The 17,622-nt window shown below is 41.4% G+C and overlaps 1 protein-coding gene across 1 annotated transcript in view; it reads right to left on the bottom strand.

The window, feature by feature from the left end:
• The window catches only part of SUDS3 (SDS3 homolog, SIN3A corepressor complex component), a 40,327-nt gene that overhangs the window by 20,369 nt on the left and 2,336 nt on the right, over positions 1 to 17,622 (bottom strand). The window contains exons 3-6 of the mRNA XM_063085869.1: positions 15,308 to 15,363; positions 13,809 to 13,880; positions 3,758 to 3,777; positions 2,393 to 2,549 (exon numbers count right to left, since the gene is read on the bottom strand). Of these exons, the coding sequence (XP_062941939.1) occupies positions 2,393 to 2,549; positions 3,758 to 3,777; positions 13,809 to 13,880; positions 15,308 to 15,363 (305 nt within the window). The remainder of the gene's footprint in view (positions 1 to 2,392; positions 2,550 to 3,757; positions 3,778 to 13,808; positions 13,881 to 15,307; positions 15,364 to 17,622) is intronic.

Below are 17,622 nucleotides of genomic sequence, written 5' to 3'. Positions count from 1 at the left end.
AGGGTTAAGATCCCCTTACCAGTCATCTTTAAAAAAAAAAAAAGAAAGAAAGAAAGAAATGCAAGACCTCAGCCTCCACCCCAGCACCACTGAAACAGAATCTGCATTTTATCAAGACCCCAGGTGACATATATACACACTGAAGCTATAGAAGCACTGATCTATACTTCACCCTAGTTTGTTTACCTACGGTATACCTTTCCACCTGCACAACCCAGTTTCCACAAGCAGGTTGGGTGTGCTAACCCTGCTAATTCCCATGGAGATTTTGTAAATGCTTGAAGTCACGTTTGGATACAGCAGGTCACCAGATACACCTATTCCCAACAGGTTATTTGGACTAAGTGTCTCATCAGCCTTTTATGCTACCTTGCTTTGGAAGAGATCTTCATGTTAAACTACAAAAGGAGATTTTAAAAAATATCTTTTCTGGGCAGAGCTGGGCAACGTTGATATCGGGCATCAAGCCACTAAGATGAAATAAGTCACTCAATTAGAGGAATGAAATCAGGCCTTTAATCCAACACCATAGCAGCACCATCTGTGGAAATGCTAATTATCCTTCTAGCTCCAGCACCTTTTCTTCCAACACTCTATCATTACCTTGGCAGTGCCTTCCATACCAAGGGTACCAAATGGCTCGAGGAAGGACATCAGTACCTTTAATGCCCATCGCTAGCTTTAAACACTCCTGCAATCTATTTTATTGCACTACAAATGATTTCCCTGCATTTATTTGTCTTTTCTACCCTGGCAAGCTCGGCCTCAAGTCACTGAGGATGCCTCCTGGCCCAGTTAAGTTTATGGCTGTAAAACTGCCTGGCCAAACAAAGTCTACCGCTTGTCAATAACTAGGATACCAAATCACAGGTAAGGTGATGATACCCTCCCCCTGCAGATGGAAAGGGAGCAGCTATAAACTGACAATGTTTCCCATTAGCCTAATGAAGACTCCCAAACATCTGGTGGCTCTAGCAGAGAGCGATGAGGAATCAATGCCAGTCACAGCCACCAAAGAAAATGGTGTGCAGGTCAGAAGAAAGGCAGGCAGACTGGTACCAGACAAGGTATTACAGTGCCATCAGTCTAATTACAAAGACATTTCAACAAGAAAAAGATGATGCTGTCTGAAGATGCTATTTCAGCATTCATTCTCACAAAAAAAGTTTCTGAGCCACTTTCAGAGGTCTTCAAGGAACCCACTCCATTTGCCAAGTCCTTAATGAGGAAGCTATCAGAGGAAAGATTTTTCAAGAGTCAGATTCCCGCACAACCACATTCTCTTCAGCGTATCATGGGGATTAGAAGAAGGAATCTGTGTCAACAGGCGGGCCAAGCTGGATCACAGAACAGAAATACACAGGGGAGAACACAGATCTTAACTAGTTACTTTTAGTTTCAAAGTCAGCCCCAAGGATCCATAAAAACAACGCATTTCCTATGGAACTCTGCTAAATCAGACATGCCAAAGCCCCATTATCTTCTGAACATGATTATAAGAGTTAAATTCGGGGGTGTACAGAAGGGTATACCACCTACATATCTACATGACAAACTCACCACTGACTTGTCTTGCAGTATTTTCCAAGTTTCAAAATACCTAGTTCAAGCCAGTTCCCTGGTTTCTTCCTAGGATTCATCAGTCTACATTTGGCAACAGAAGAGTCAGCCCATATGGCTTCTCCCTCAAACTTGCCTACAACCTGCTGGGTTCCCATACGTGGATTAGTAAATACTAGAAGGCTAAGGAGGGATTAGTTCTGAACCTCATATAACTTTACTACCTTAACAGGAAAACAGTTAAGTTTAGCTATCCTGTTGGAATCATACCAGCTTTTTCTGAAATGTTTACAGTAACGCCTGGTGGAAGAGATCCAATAGCACAGATGATATAACCAAAAGCCTTTGTTCTTATATCTAGGTCAAAGCAAGACAATACCTTTTCTGTAATTAAGGCAGACCAAAAAAAACAAAGCAGAGGGATTCCGATCACCACAGATGAACTTGGTAAGTAATTCAGGAACATAATCAAGACACAAATGGCAGCTGACCTAGGAATTAGGTAAAGCATAGCCAGAGCTTACAATTACTATTAAAGGTCTACCACTTATTGAACATCTGTTATTATAGGACACTGTACTAGGCACTCATATTTCTAACCACAATCCTGCGAGACAGGATACAATCAGCCCCATTTTATAGAGGGGAAAATAGAGAAGTTAAGCAGCTTGACTAAAGTCACATAGCCAATACATGGTGAAGCCAGAACTCTCATCTGTGATATCGAAGCCTACTCTCCTTCACCTTGCTCTGCACTTAGAAGTCAGGCAGAAGGAGTAACTGGAACAGCCCTTCAGGGCCCCCCAGAGCCCACCCCATGGGGCTTTCATACCTCCAGTCAGTTCCATTGTTAACTTTTCATTTTCAATCATTTTCTTCTTTTCTTCCAGCTCAGCAATCAGGTTCTCTTTCAGCTCAACCTTCTTGTCTTCAAATTCTTTCACTGCTGCCTTCTTTTCTTTAATGTAATTTCTTTCTACTTGTTCAGTCTAAACAAAAGAGAAACACAGGCTGGGGGTATAAGGCCTTGGCAGCCAGGGCTCTAACTCAAAGTTAGGGCTCTGCCCTCAACAGCAAAGAATATACCTTTACTAAAAACATGAGAAATATAGTCTCACTTGAACATGCAGTAACAAAGCATCGAGGAGCAAGTTTTCCAATGAATTAATGCATTAAAAAAATAAATATGTATATATTGAACCACATGACTTTTGCTTGTTTTTGCTACTCAGGTATCACCTCTCTTCAACATCTTATATTTAACAGCTTCTATGTTAAAACAGAACATACATTTCTCAAAGATAATAAATAATCCCTTTTAAGGATTCCTTTTGAAAGATTACAGATGAAACATCTAATTACAAGATATTGAGGCCAGATGGCACAAGTTGCTATTATTTTTGATACTTATGGTAAGAAAAAAGAGCAATACACGATTTATTAGGTGCCTGAACCCTGGCATACTCAAATATTAAAACTGTCCTAAAATAAAAATTGCATAAACGCTCACTTTTAAAATTAAATGTCGGGAGTGGGGGGCTTATGGAGGGCTGTAGGTGTGGATTGTGTGACCCTTCAGGCTGTGAGTGACTATGTGCATTGAACTGATTTCATTAAAAAAAAAACAGGTTCCAATAGTGTGGCTCTGATAAACCATGATCTTTTCAAAAAGCACCCACCACACACATGCTAGCCACCCCATGAGCAGTACATCATGAAAGATTCACGCCCTCATCTCTGTACTGTATCACTGAGCCTGACAAAGAACAGACACTCAGGTGTCCATGGAAGGAAAGGAAAAATTAAATATCTATCTTTCCTACTGGCCCTGAGAGTTTCAGCTGTAAAACAAAACCACTGAGCCAATTCATAGATTGGGCTGCTTCAAGGACCAATATCAAATTATTAGGTCATCATAATTCAGAAATACTTCCAAACGGCTTTAATGTAAAATAAAAGTTAACAAGAAAGCAGGGAGGGGTGAGTATTCTTTAATCCCCTGTGATAAGCAGAGGCTGCTCAAACAGCAAAAAAATAGAATGCCTGAATTGAGACCAAATGTCCTTTAGTCAAAGAGAACAGTGGTGAAGGCTTCCAAACTATCTATTTGGTGACAGAAGGAAAGGCCACCAAATTGGGAGAGCAAGATTCCAGTCTCAGAAAGAGCTTGCAAATCCAGAAGACCCGTGGTACTTACTTCCAGCTGGAGGAAGAGTTCTGAAAGAGATAAAAAGTGCAATTAGATTCACTAGGCTGTGTCACCTTTCTGGACAGTGATGTTAAGATTTATTTAGAGGCAGTAATTGCTTTCTGAAAGTGTGTTACAAAAAGCAAATGTTTTCCTCAGCAAAATGTTGATATACATGAAGGGTAAGGATGCAAGAAGTACTCGTGTCTAGTTAAAATTTGGCCCTGAGTAGAATCAGCTCTGGCAGCTCTGCTGGAGGGCAAAACCAAGCAGCAGTAGCTTTAAAAGTTATCCCTTCTTTCACTCAGTCCACATCCTCCAACAGTCCCAAAATACAGCAGGATGGGCCAGGAAGAAACAATGCAATTACCCAGAAGCAGAGTCCACGTTGATGACTTTAAAGCACTGTGTGAACGACTGTGTGTGGTAAGGAAGAATATTCCCAGAAAATCCAAAGACAGAGGTCCAGATCCTCCGGGGGCTTTACTCTCAGCCCACCAAGCTCTACTCACACCAATTCCTCTCTGCTAGCTATGCCCTTTGGCCTCTATGATCACATTCCAAAGTTCCTGATCCAATGCAGCTCCCTCCCTGAGGCCCTTCCTGACAGCCCTTCACTTATCAATCCCCTGTCACCTTAAAATATCCACCCAACAGTATTCAACAGCTTATTTAGGACCTGCTATGTGCCAGGCAATCAGTAACTGTTTACCAAGGAGCTCCCCCAACCACTAGATTGTAAGCCCCTCTGCAAACCCAGTACCTGAATCAAAATAGGTCTGTGGCTTCTAAGTTTTTCTGGGTAACAGTTGGGTCTGCTGCATACAAAGATTGTTGGGAGACCCATAACCACAGGGGGTGCTGTTCAGAGTCTACCATGGTCCCCTTTTCAAACCTGATAAATCCTATGGACCCATTCCCCAGAAAAAAAGCACATATGTACATTCACACATACTCCATAGAATTTTGGGAGTTCTAGGAACCCCAGAATAAGAGTCCAGATGTCAATTAACAGTTGTTGAATGAAAAAATTAATTGAGGAACAGGAGAAGCCACTCATTTTCTAGCCCCTAGACTCTCTAATCACTTTGGCACTGGGAATCACCAGGCACATGAGCCCAACCACACCCAGCCCAACATGCTCACTCCTGTGACTGCTTCCAACCTGTACCATGCACAAACGAATCAGACATCTGCAGTCCTGTGCCATTCCAAAAACATCACACCTTGCACCAACAAGTCAAAATGACAATTAGCACTTAGAGCTGACAGTCGTTCTTTTAGTTAAAGCAGGTGGATTATCTCTACACAGAAGGTGCTTTTTAAAGCTCCTGTTGTGACTGATTTAGGAGCTCTTCTGCATTTTTACCTGGCGGGAAGAAATGTTTATGAAAGAACACATGAGTACAGGATTAAGAGTCTGAGAGTAGAATTAAGAAAAACAACTCAATACTCACCTGCTGTTCTAGCTTAAGAAAAATGGCTCACATCGATTTTCTTTCCTTACTTCCTTATTTCCCTGACGAATCAGTACTTCCCTCTACAGATAGGGAAACTGAGACTCTAAGAGCAAATACCCTGCTTAAAGGCACAGACTTCAAGTAGTGGAGGCAGGATCTGAACCTAGAACCATCTCTTTCCACAGTGCCACCTCCATTACCCACTGAAGGGAAACTCCAGGAAGAGGGTTGAGGATTTCAAAGACATCCCAAGGATGTGCCTCAGGAACTTAAAGAGTGCAGCAGGGGTAGCAGGAGGCACAAGCAGGATGTAAATGGGCAGAGGGTTGATAGCTGTGGCTCCATTTTCCCAGCACCCCCAGCTCCTTCAGCTCCTTTACTATCTGTTGGTGCACATTAGACACCTTCCCAGCAGGGGGAGAGAATGAAGCTTTCCATTAATAGAAAGTTGGCAATTCGCTGGATCAGAACTCGAGAGGAAGGCAGCATGAGAAGCAGCACCTAGACCTGATTTTAAAATCCAACATTACTTCTACCATTACAGGAACTAGCATACTGCCTGAACTCAAAATGCTGGCTGATGATGAGCTTTAACATTCAACACACAGAAAAACTTCTATTTAGACCTCTATTCAAGATGGCGGTGGCTGCGGCGGTTGGCGTGGAGTAGCTGAGGTGGAAAAGGCGGCCACTGGGCCTTAGGCAGCCGGGAAAATTGTGGACCTTCCTCTGGCCGTCTCTTAAGGGAGGACCGCTGCTGGTGGCCAGTCGTGGGGGCTGACCGCCACTTTGCCCTTGGCAGGAAAGGCTGCCTCGTTTACAGGCAACAGCTTTGAAGTATGGAGCAGGAAAAGAACTGTTTCTTAGTTGCAAAAGCGAGTCTCTAAACAGGGGACATGGCGCCGGGCCGCTGTTGACGCTGCCAGGATCCCGGAGGCTGGGGTCACACTGAAGGCGGCCAGCTGCCCTATTCAGGATTCGAGGTTTCAGGCCGGCATAAAAGAAGATTCCTGGGAGCGCACAAGCCACAGCGTGGGACTGAGTGAGCAGCCCGAGGCGGTGGCGGCCGAGGACGGGGACAGCGACGACGCAGAGGCAGAGAGGGAGCTGCCCGGCCCGGCACAGCCCCGTGAATGACCCCCGGCCCGGCCCTGCTCGGGAGGCGGACGCCCGCCCAGCTTCCGCCTGGCCCACCGGGCCACTCACCGGCCCCGGGGCGGCCTCCATTTTCTCAGGTGGTGGTGGCTCCAGCCCAGCTCGGCTCCTCACTGAGCCTTCCTACTTGCTTGCCCCGGCGTGGGGCTTCCCGGGGCCTGTGGGCTGGCCTCCCCTCCCACTCTCTCCGTGGTTCTCTGGCGGGGCTGGTGGCGTGGAGTGTCGCGGGGCAGCGTCGGGAGGGCAAGGAAGTACGGGCTGGGCCAACTGTCACTCCAATGCACCCTGGGCTCCAGCCCCCGGTAAACTTCCTGTTACCGGGAGGCAGATACCATCTCTGCGGCCACCAGTTCGGAAAAAGGCCTAACTGATTTCGGGTTAGAAATAGTGTGGTCGGAGAGTTCCCGAGTTTGCTTGAACCTGCCGGAGAGCTGACTGCGGGCAGGCACCATAGTCGGTCCGCGCCAGGGGGATTCAAAGGTGAACCGTGTGCTGCGGGCTCCTTCCCAAAGGAGCTCACACTCTGGTGTGGGAGATAAGACAAGTACACAAATAACCGCGATACCAGGAGGAAGGTGATAAGTTCCGAGAAAGATCTACACAGTGTAACAAAGGCACCCAGAGCGACCGGTCGTCTACGCCTAGCAGAAACCTGGTAGACTTCCTGGGCGAGGTGGTGCCGAGCAGGGTCTTGAAGGCCCAGCTGATAGATGAGGGTTGCAGAAGACACGTCCCAGCCCAGCCCAGTGCGCACAGAGCAGGGAGACGTCCGGCTAGGGAGGCGGAGACTCGACAGAAACCACACACCCTGTGGGGCCACCACTGCGTCATCCAGCAGCCCGGGCGAGAGCGCACGGAACAGGGAGAAGTCGTACACAGGAAGTGGAAGCTCAGCAGAGATCACACACCCTGTGGTACCGCCCCATGATCCAGCAGCCCAGCAGAGTCCAAGCTGACCAGAGAGGTGGCTCCCCGGGGAGGCCCAAGACCCGAGGCAACCACACACACAAGGCACTAGAGGCCAACTGAGCAGTCACAGAGGTAGCCATACCAAATTGGCAACCACAGCAACATCTTAGTTAGTCAACAGTCTCAAACCAGTGGACTGTGAAACCCCCTACCACAATGAATAAACATCAAAAAAAAGATACCAGAAATACAAAAAATCAAGAAAGTACACCACCAAAAGTTAATAAATCTCAAACTCTAGATCCTATAGAACAAGAAGCCCTTGAAATAACTGACAAGGAATTTCGAGTGATAATTCTAAGGAAACTGAATGAGATATAAGAAAACTCAGCTAGACAACAAGATGAAATGAGGAAAAGTATACAGGACCTGAAAGAGGAAATGTACAAGGAAATCAATGTCCTGAAAAAAATGTAGCAGAACTTGCCAAACTGAAGAAGTTATTCAGCGAAATAAAAAACACAATGGAGAGTTTAACCAGCAGGCTGGTCGAAGTTGAAGAGAGAACCTCTGAACTTGAAGATGGGCTGCTTGAAATAAAACAAGCAGGGCCGAGCCAGTGGCACACTCGGGAGAGTGCAGCGCTGGGAGCGTGGCGACGATCCCGCCGCGGGTTTGGATGCTATATAGAAATGGCCGGTGCACTCACTGGCTGAGTGCCGGTCACGAAAAGGACAAAAAAAAAGAAAGAAAGAAAGAAATAACACAAGCAGACATAAAAAAAAGAAAAAAGAATCAAAGACATTGAAGAAAATCTGAGAAAGATATCAGACAACCTTAAGCGCTCAAATATCCGAGTCATGGGTATTCCAGAAGGGGAGGAAAACGAAGATTGCATTGAAAACATATTCAACAAAATAGTGGCAGAAAACTTCCCAGGTATAGGAAAAATCACAGATCTTCAGATCCAGGAAGCTCAACGATCTCCAAACGTATTCAACCCAAAAAGGCCTTCTCCAAGATATGTTATAGTCAAACTGGCAAAACTAAGAGACAAAGAGAGAATCTTAAAAGCTGCAAGAGAGAAGCGTCAAATCACCTATAAGGGAGCCCCAATCAGGCTAACATCAGACTTTTTATCACAAACCCTAAAAGCTAGAAAGGAATGGGATGATATATTCAAAATACTAAAAGACAAAGATTGCCAGCCAAGAATACTCTACCCTGCAAGGCTATCCTTCCGAAATGAAGGGCAAATAGTATATTTCTCAGACAAACAAAAACTGCGGGAGTTCACTACCACACGACCACCCTTACAAGAAATCCTCAAGAGAGTACTGGGTTTGGTTCCTGAAAAATAGCTACCACTGCCATAAAAAACCAAGAAAAATCAAAACCCAGTAATGTAATAAAAATGGCATTCATGAAGAGAAAACAAACAAAAACGCTATGTACAACCTAAGGAACCAACAAACACAGAAACCAAACAGTAAATCAGAAAGCAAGGAACAAAAGACACCTAAGACAACCAAACAACCAATAAAAGGCTAAGAATAAATCAACACCTTTCAATAACAACTCTTAATGTAAAAGGCTTAAATTCCCCAATCAAAAGACACAGACTGGCTGACTGGATTAAAAAGGAGGACCTGGGCCGAGCCCGTAGCGAACTCGGGAGAGTGTGGCACTGGGAGCGCAGCAACGCTCCCGCCGCGGGTTCGGATCCTATATAGGACTGGCCGGTGCACTCACTGGCTGAGTGCCGGTCACGAAAAAGACAAAAAAAAAAAAGGAGGACCTAACTATATGCTGCCTACAAGAGACCCACCTCACCCATAAAGATTCACATAGACTAAGAGTGAAAGGATGGAAAAAGATTTACCATGCAAACAGAAAAGAAAAACGAGCTGGAGTAGCTATTCTTATATCTGACAAAATAGACTTTAAACTAAAAACCATAAAAAGAGACAATGAGGGACACTACTTAATGATAAAAGGACTGATGCATTAATAAGCATAACAATCATAAATATGTACGCACCCAATGTTAGAGCAGCCAGATTTATAAAACAAACGCTATTAGACCTAAAGAAGGAAATAGACACTAAATACCATAATAGCAGGGGACCTGAACACCCCACTGTCAATATTAGACAGATCATCTAGGCAAAGAATCAGTAGAGAAACACAAGATCTAAACAAGACTCTAGACCAAATGGAATTGGCAGATATCTACAGAACATTCCATCCAACAACCTCAGAATATTCATTCTTCTCATCAGCACATGGATCATTCTCCAGGATAGATCACATATTAGGTCACAAATCAAGTCTCAATAAATTCAAAAAAAATTGGAATTATCCCATGTATTTTCTCAGACCACAATGGATTAAAACTAGAAATTAATAACAAACAAAACTCTGGAAACTATACAAACACATGGAAATTAAAGAGCATTCTACTTAATGACATATGGGTCTAAGAAGAAATCAAGCAGGAAATCAAAAAATTTATTGAAACTAATGAAAATAATGACACATCATACCAAAACCTGTGGGATACTGCAAAAGCAGTATTAAGGGGGAAATTTATTGCATTCAATGCTCACCTCAGAAGAATGGAAAGATGGCAAGTGAACAACCTAATACTTCACCTTAAAGAACTAGAAAAACAAGAACAATCCAAACCTAAAGTTAGCAGACGGAAAGAAATCATTAATATCAGAGCAGAACTTAATGAAATTGAAACCCAAAAAACAATACAAAAGATCAATGAATCAAAAAGTTGGTTTTTTAAAAGATAAATAAAATTGACAAACCATTAGCATCGCTAACAAAAAAAGAAGAGAGAAGATTCAAATAACAAAAATTAGAAATGAAAAAGGTATTACAACTGATTCATCTGAAATACAAGGAATCATTCGAGACTACTATAAACAACTATACGCCAACAAATCTGAAAATCTGGAGAAAATGGATAAATTTCTGGACACACACAAGCTCCCAAAACTGAACCATGAAGAGAGAAAATTTGAACTGACCAATAACAATAAAGGAGATTGAAGCTGTTATCAGAAGGCTCCCAACAAAGAAAAGCCCAGGACCAGATGGATTCACAGCAGAATTTTACCAAACATTCAAACAGGAATTGACATTGATTCTTTACAAACTATTCCAAAAGACTGAAACAGATGCAAATCTCCCAAACTCATTCTATGAAGCAAACATCATCCTGATACCAAAACCAGGTAAAGATATAACCAAAAAAGAAAACTACAGGCTGATATCCTTGATGAATATAGATGCAAAAATCCTCACTAAAATATTAGCAAACAGAATACAGCAACACATACGTAAAATTATTCACCACGATCAAGTGGGATTCATCCCAGGGATGCAAGGTTGGTTCAACATACGCAAATCAATAAATGTGATACACCATATTAATAAACTCAAACACAAGGACCATATGATCATCTCTATAGATGCTGAAAAAGCATTTGATAAAGTTCAGCACTCATTCATGACAAAGACTCTTGTAAGTTAGGTATAGAGGGAAAGTATCTCAACATAATTAAAGCCATATATGACAAACCCACTGCCAATATCATCCTGAATGGGGAAAAGCTGAAAGCTTTTCCTTTAAGAACAGGAACTAGACAAGGATGCCCACTCTCACCACTCCTATTCAACATAGTGTCGGAAGTACTAGCCAGAGCAATCAGAGAAGAGAAGGAAATAAAGGGCATCCAGATTGGAAAAGATGAAGTCAAACTGTCCCTGTTTGCAGATGACATGATCCGATATATCGAACAGCCTAAAACCTCTACAAAAAAACTGTTGGAATTGATAAATGATTTCAGCACAGTAGCAGGATACAAAATCAACACACAAAAATCAGTAGCATTTCTTTTCTCCGATAGTGAACATGCAGAAAGAGAAATCAAGAAAGCCTGCCCATTTACAATAGCCACCAAAAGAATAAAATACTTAGGAATTGAGTTAACCAAGGATGTGAAAAATCTCTATAGTGAGAACTACAAACCACTGCTGAGAGAAATTAGAGAGGATACAAGAAGATGGAAAGATATCCCATGCTCTTGGATTGGAAGAATCAACATAGTGAATATGTCCATACTACTCAAAGTGATATACAAATTCAATGCAATCCCCATCAAAATTCCAAAGACATTTTTCTCAGAAATGGAAAGAAGTATCCAGACATTTATATGGAATAATAAAAGACCTCGCGTAGCCAAAGCAATGCTGAGCAAAAAAAAATAAAGCTGGAGGCATAACACTACCTGACTTTAAGCTATACTACAAAACTATAATAACCAAAACAGTATGGTACTGGCATCAAAACAGACACACTGACCAATGGAATAGAATAGAGAATCCAGAAATCAACCCACACACTTACTGCCATCTGATCTTTGACAAAGGCACCAAGCCTATTCACTGGGGAAGGGACTGCCTCTTCAGCAAATGGTGCTGGGATAACTGGATATCCATATGCAGGAGAATGAAACTAGATCCATACCTCTCACCGTATACTAAAATCAACTCAAAATGGATTAAGGATTTAAATATACACCCTGAAACCATAAAACTTCTTAAAGAAAACATAGGAGAAACACTTCAGGAAATAGGACTGGACACAGACTTCATGAATACGACCCCAAAAGCATGGGCAACCAAAGGAAAAATAAACAAATGGGATTATATCAAACTAAAAAGCTTCTGCACAGCAAAAGAAACAATTAACAGAGTTAAAAGACAACCAACAGAGTGGGAGAAAATATTTGCAAAATATACATCTGACAAAGGATTAATATCCAGAATATATAAGGAACTCAAACAACTTTACAAGAAAAAAACAAGCAACCCAACCAAAAAATGGGCAAAAGAGCTAAGTAGGCATTTCTCTAAGGAAGATATACAAATGGCCAACAGACATATGAAAAAATGCTCAACATCACTCAGCATCCAGGAAATGCAAATTAAAACCACACTGAGATACCATCTAACCCCAGTTGGGATGGCTAAAATCCAAAAGACCCTGAACGATAAATGCTGGCGAGGTTGCGGAGAAAAAGGAACTCTCATACATTGTTGGTGGGACTGCAAAATGGTGCAGCCTCTATGGAAAATGGTATGGAGGTTCCTCAAACAACTGCAGATAGATCTACCATACAACCCAGCTATCCCACTGTTGGGAATATACCCAGAGGAATGGAAATCATCAAGTCGAAGTTATACCTGTTCCCCAATGTTCATCGCAGCACTCTTTACAACAGCCAAGAGTTGGAACCAGCCCAAATGTCCATCATCAGATGAGTGGATACGGAAAATGTGGTATATCTACACAATGGAATACTACTCAGCTATAAAAACGAATGAAATACTGCCATTTGCATCAACATGGACAGACCTTGAGAGAATTATATTAAGTGAAACAAGTCAGGCATAGAAAGAGAAATACCACGTTCTCATTTATTGGTGGGAGCTAAAAATTAATATATAAATTCACACACACACAAAAAAAAACTGGGGGGGAGAAGATATAACAACCACAACTACTTGAAGTTGATAAGACAAGCAAACAGAGGGGACATTGATGGGGGAGGAGGGGGAGGGAGGATGGAGGGAGGTTTTGGTGAGGGGCAACAATAATCAACCACAATGTATATCGACAAAATAAAATTTAAAAAAAATTAAAAATTCTACACATACAAAAGATTTCCTGTAAGCTCAGGAATCCGTATTTACATACTTAAAACAGTTGTCACATCTTATTTTCTGCATGATTCTTTATTTAACTCACATTACTCCTTGACTTTACATGTGTGGTTATCTTTTGTCCATGAAATAGTGAGTTTCCTAAAGTCAAGGACAATGTTACATGACTTTACATTGCTCAGTGCTTAAATATAGCAGATGCTCAACATATTTGTTGAATGAATACATTTACTGTACACAGCAGACCAAAAGCAAAAGCATGCTCTTTTTCTCTAAATGCTTATAACGCAATACTTTGGGGAAATAACAAAAGGACATCCTTCCTTCCCAGAGCACAGAACAGCAAAAGAAACAAACTTAAAATGGGAGTAGGGACTAGCTGGTAAGCTCAGTGTGTTAGAGCACAGCCTTGTATCACTAAGGTCAAGGGTTTGATTCAAAACGGGAGTGTAGTTACCTACAATCCTTTTCCACATCAGTACCTCCAACTGTCCATTCAGGCAGCCATACAGACATGAGCAAGAAGGTGCAAGGCTACCCTTGGGGCACCAGAGAAAACAACCTACCTGCAAGGAACCACTGACATCCTTAACTACCAGGCTATTCTTCAGCCACTGGAAAAAAAGATGAACCAATTTTATTTAAATGTGGCTTTGGAGGCTCTCTTCCTGAAAATTCTCCCCATAATGGAATATCTGGGATACTTTGAAGAATAGCTTTTAGGGCCATATTACAATGATAATCAGAAGGTGGAAAATTTAATGATGATTCATTTCCATTTTAAAGAGCCTTACCTGCATTTCGTATCCTCTCTTTGTACTGCTGATCTAGTTTTTTCATTCTCTTCTGATATTCTTGTAATGTACCTGATTTTGAACATTTACAAAATAAAGTTATTCTGAAGATCAATCTGCTTCATATTGTTTCCTAAAATTATTTTCTAGCACCAACAGTGACTGTTGTAGTAACACCACAGTAAAACACAAACCAAGGAAAGCCATACCTAAGCAGAGTTAACAACTCTCATTCTCAACCAAGGCACACAGCAGAAACCACCTGTGGCCTATTGGGAGTCCATCCCAACCTAGTGAATTAAGACTCTCTAGGGAGGGAGAGTAGAAAGGTGGAGAAACCCCCAAGCAATTCTGATCACTTGCTCCTATGGTCCAAGACAATGGGCTTGGACTGTTTTGAAAAAATCTCATTCTCCTTCAATAAGGTCTACATCAACGCTGTCCAGTAGAACCTTCTGCAATAGTGGCAATGTTCTATATCTGCACTATCCAATACAGTAACCACTAGCCACATGTAGCTATTTAGCACTTGAAACATGGCTAGTGCAACTGAGGAACTGAATTATTAATTTTAATTAAATTTAAATAGCCACATGTGGCTAGTGATAACACTAGACAGCTCAGGTATTGATAACCAAAACAAATCTCTATTCATTTCATTGCTCTTCCCCAAAGTAGCTAATTATGAGGGTCCCAACTTGTGGGAGAATTGTCTCCTCATCATAATGCTTGTCCATGGGATCATCCAAGGGAGTAGATCACCCACAAGCAATAAAAGTGCAAGGTGGAAAAGCAATTTCACTGACTGGGGAACTCCACAACATAAAGCCAAAGAACTAATGGCAGCAGCTCAACATCCCCAAATTCTCATGGTGTGCCTAACATCGTGCTAGAAATTCCTCATGCATAATCTCATCTACTCTTATTTTCTTCATTTCGCAGATGAGAAAACAGATTAAGCAAGAGACAGTGACATACCCAAGGTCACATTACTAGGAAGTAGTTAAATTGGGATTCGAACCCATCGTGGAACTCAAGAGGCTGTGTTCTGAACTGCCTTCAAAAGCAAACAGCATTTGACAAGATACCATCTATTTTTAATTTACCAAGCAAAAAGAGAAAACAGTGTGGATAACCTACAGTTCATTACCATTTGTTTTAGAAAAAAATAGTAAAACTTTATTTATTCTTTGGTAACAATGTCCTTCCTAAAAATATCTAGCTTTAGGCACAGTGGTCTTCATCACAGTTCATGCTCTACAGAAAGCCCCAAATGAGATTCCATTTGAAGAATTTACTATGTATTGAAAATAAATACATGAAAAATAAAAGCATTTGGAAATCACTTTACTGACAGCAAAGGAGAGCAAAATTTGTGCCAGACAGCTAAAATCAGCCAGACCAAATTTTAAATCACTACCACAGAGTAGTGAAATACAGACTTCAAAAGTTTGTAATATTAAGAAGTATACTTGGAAATGAAGGCTTCAATCACACACCTTCCTGTAGTTGTTGCAACTGCCTCTTGAGAGAAGCCAGTTTGTCCTGATACATCCTGTAAAAAAAAAAAAGAAAAGCTACACTGAAAGACAAAAACATTCAATACTCAACTCCAAAATAATCCACATAGGAATTGCCTGGCTTGTTATAGGAATGTAATTAACATCTTTCAGGGGAAAGAGGAAACTTCACTGGTTTAAAATGTACCAGCAGCTACAGGAATCAGAGAGGGGCAAGGACTCTGTGTTCCTTAATCATAACCTAACTTTGTAGATTCTCCTGTTGTTATCCCACCTTTAGAGAACTAGTCTAAAATCTGCAACTATGAAGATAGACTTTAATAAGGACAATGATAGAGTTAGGCAGGAACATACAAAGAAAAATTGAAAGTGTGATGACATTTTCTTCCTTATTTAGATGTGTAAGTAATATACACACAAAAATGTAGAAATGGCATTAAAAACAACTCATATCAACTCTACAATTAGGTTATAAATTTCAAAGGAGTAAGATTATGCTTTCAACATGTTTTTCCATAGAGATAGCACAGCTGTGTAGGCACTAAGTCAATAAACCATATCATTTTTTAAAACACTACTCTTTTAGGATCCGAGAAATAATAGGAATTCAGAAACAAGTTAAAATGCACAATTTGCAGCCTCAGCTGGATGAGAACACAGAGCAGACACAAAGCAAGAGAACTTGGCATGTTTTTTTTTCCCGTCTCACATCCAGTGGAGTATAAGCAATTACACACTCTGGCAAGTCTGTGTGAACAGTGGATTCCACAAGCAAATCACATTTTTGCTTCTACCTGAAGAACACCTCCAATTTCACAGTAACAAAAACAAAAAGGATTTGCAACCTAAAAGAAGGACTTCTGATTGCTTAAACAGGGCTGCAAATACAAGCCAACCCTATGCAGATGGAGGAAAGAGTAGGCAGAACCTGAGAATCACACAGGAGGTCTGACTGTCTTTGGGCAAGTTCTGATGTACTCTCTAAAGATGCTCACCTTGATTTACACAAGACATTCGATTTTAATCAAAATTTTCTATATCACCAAATCTTAAGGATGTACTTTTGATTAAAAGATCATCTCAAAAAATGCTCAAACAGGGCCAAGCCCGTGGCGCACTCGGGAGAGTGCGGCGCTGGGAGCGCAGCAACGCTCCCGCCGCGCGTTTGGATCTTATATAGGTCGTGCACTCACTGGCTGAGTGCCCGTCACGAAAAAGACAAAAAAAAAAAAAAAAATGCTCAAACATATCAAGTAGAGGAGAGGGAATGAGTGAGTAGACTTCACAAAAGTCAATATTTGGAACTCAGGGTATTACATTTTCTACCATTTTGAGGGTGGCAGCCAATACCTTTGAATTCTGAGTCTGTCTCTGAAAGGGAATATGGACAGATTGAAGAAGTAAACAGAATTAAAAAAAAAATCAGATTCACTGAGATCATGTACAGGGAAAAGAGTAGGTATGTGAAAATACATCTCAAATAGGTCACGGTGAATCAGTAAAAAAGCTTGAAGGAAATAAAAGCAAGCACAGCTTCAGGGATGAAACTGTGAGAAAAATCACATGAATTATTAAAGCAATCCTTCTTTATTCAGCACTAGCCAGACTTAGCTGAATTACCCCTTTGGGTTCCAAAGCTTGAAAAGATGACAAAATCCAGAGGATGGCCACAAAACATTTGCAAATAGCACCTAGAAGGAAAGGAATGTGGATCATCTAGTTTAAAAGAATCTAAAAAATCAAATCAAGAGCCTCAAAATAGATTCAACAAATACTTATTGAATATATCTTATATTGGCTTGTTTCTCTGGGCACAACTGGCTGTGGCTCTGTCTAAAGACAATGAGAAGGCTGGGTGAGGACATGGACTGAGTACTGGAAGAGGAGTCAGTGCCCCTCCTCTCCAATCCAGGTTTCCCTGAGCTCTCCAAGCATCTAGCATATTGCTTAGCATGTAATCGGTGCTCACTGGATTCTTGGCCCATCTGAGAACCCAGAAATTCAAGACATCATTTACCCTCTCTAAGCACTGGGTTTTCTTATCTTAAAAAAAAAAAAACAATGAAGTGGTAAAAGATTAAAAGGTTCCCTCCCGTTATATGGCCTTATTCCCTCCCCTGTAATCATTCCCTCACGGTTCTTTCTAGCCTACCATCAAAAGAATCTTATAACAGGAATACCGACTAAATGTGACTAACATAAAGGGAGAAATTGAACACATATAATATACATGGTCTTTGGAAGCACTATGGTCAAAACCATGCACACAAGTTCACTATAAAGATTTTGTTGTC

This window comes from Cynocephalus volans, chromosome 2, assembly GCF_027409185.1.
Source record: "Cynocephalus volans isolate mCynVol1 chromosome 2, mCynVol1.pri, whole genome shotgun sequence".
NCBI lineage: Eukaryota > Metazoa > Chordata > Mammalia > Dermoptera > Cynocephalidae > Cynocephalus > Cynocephalus volans.
This window is presented reverse-complemented; position numbering and strand designations above follow the sequence as displayed.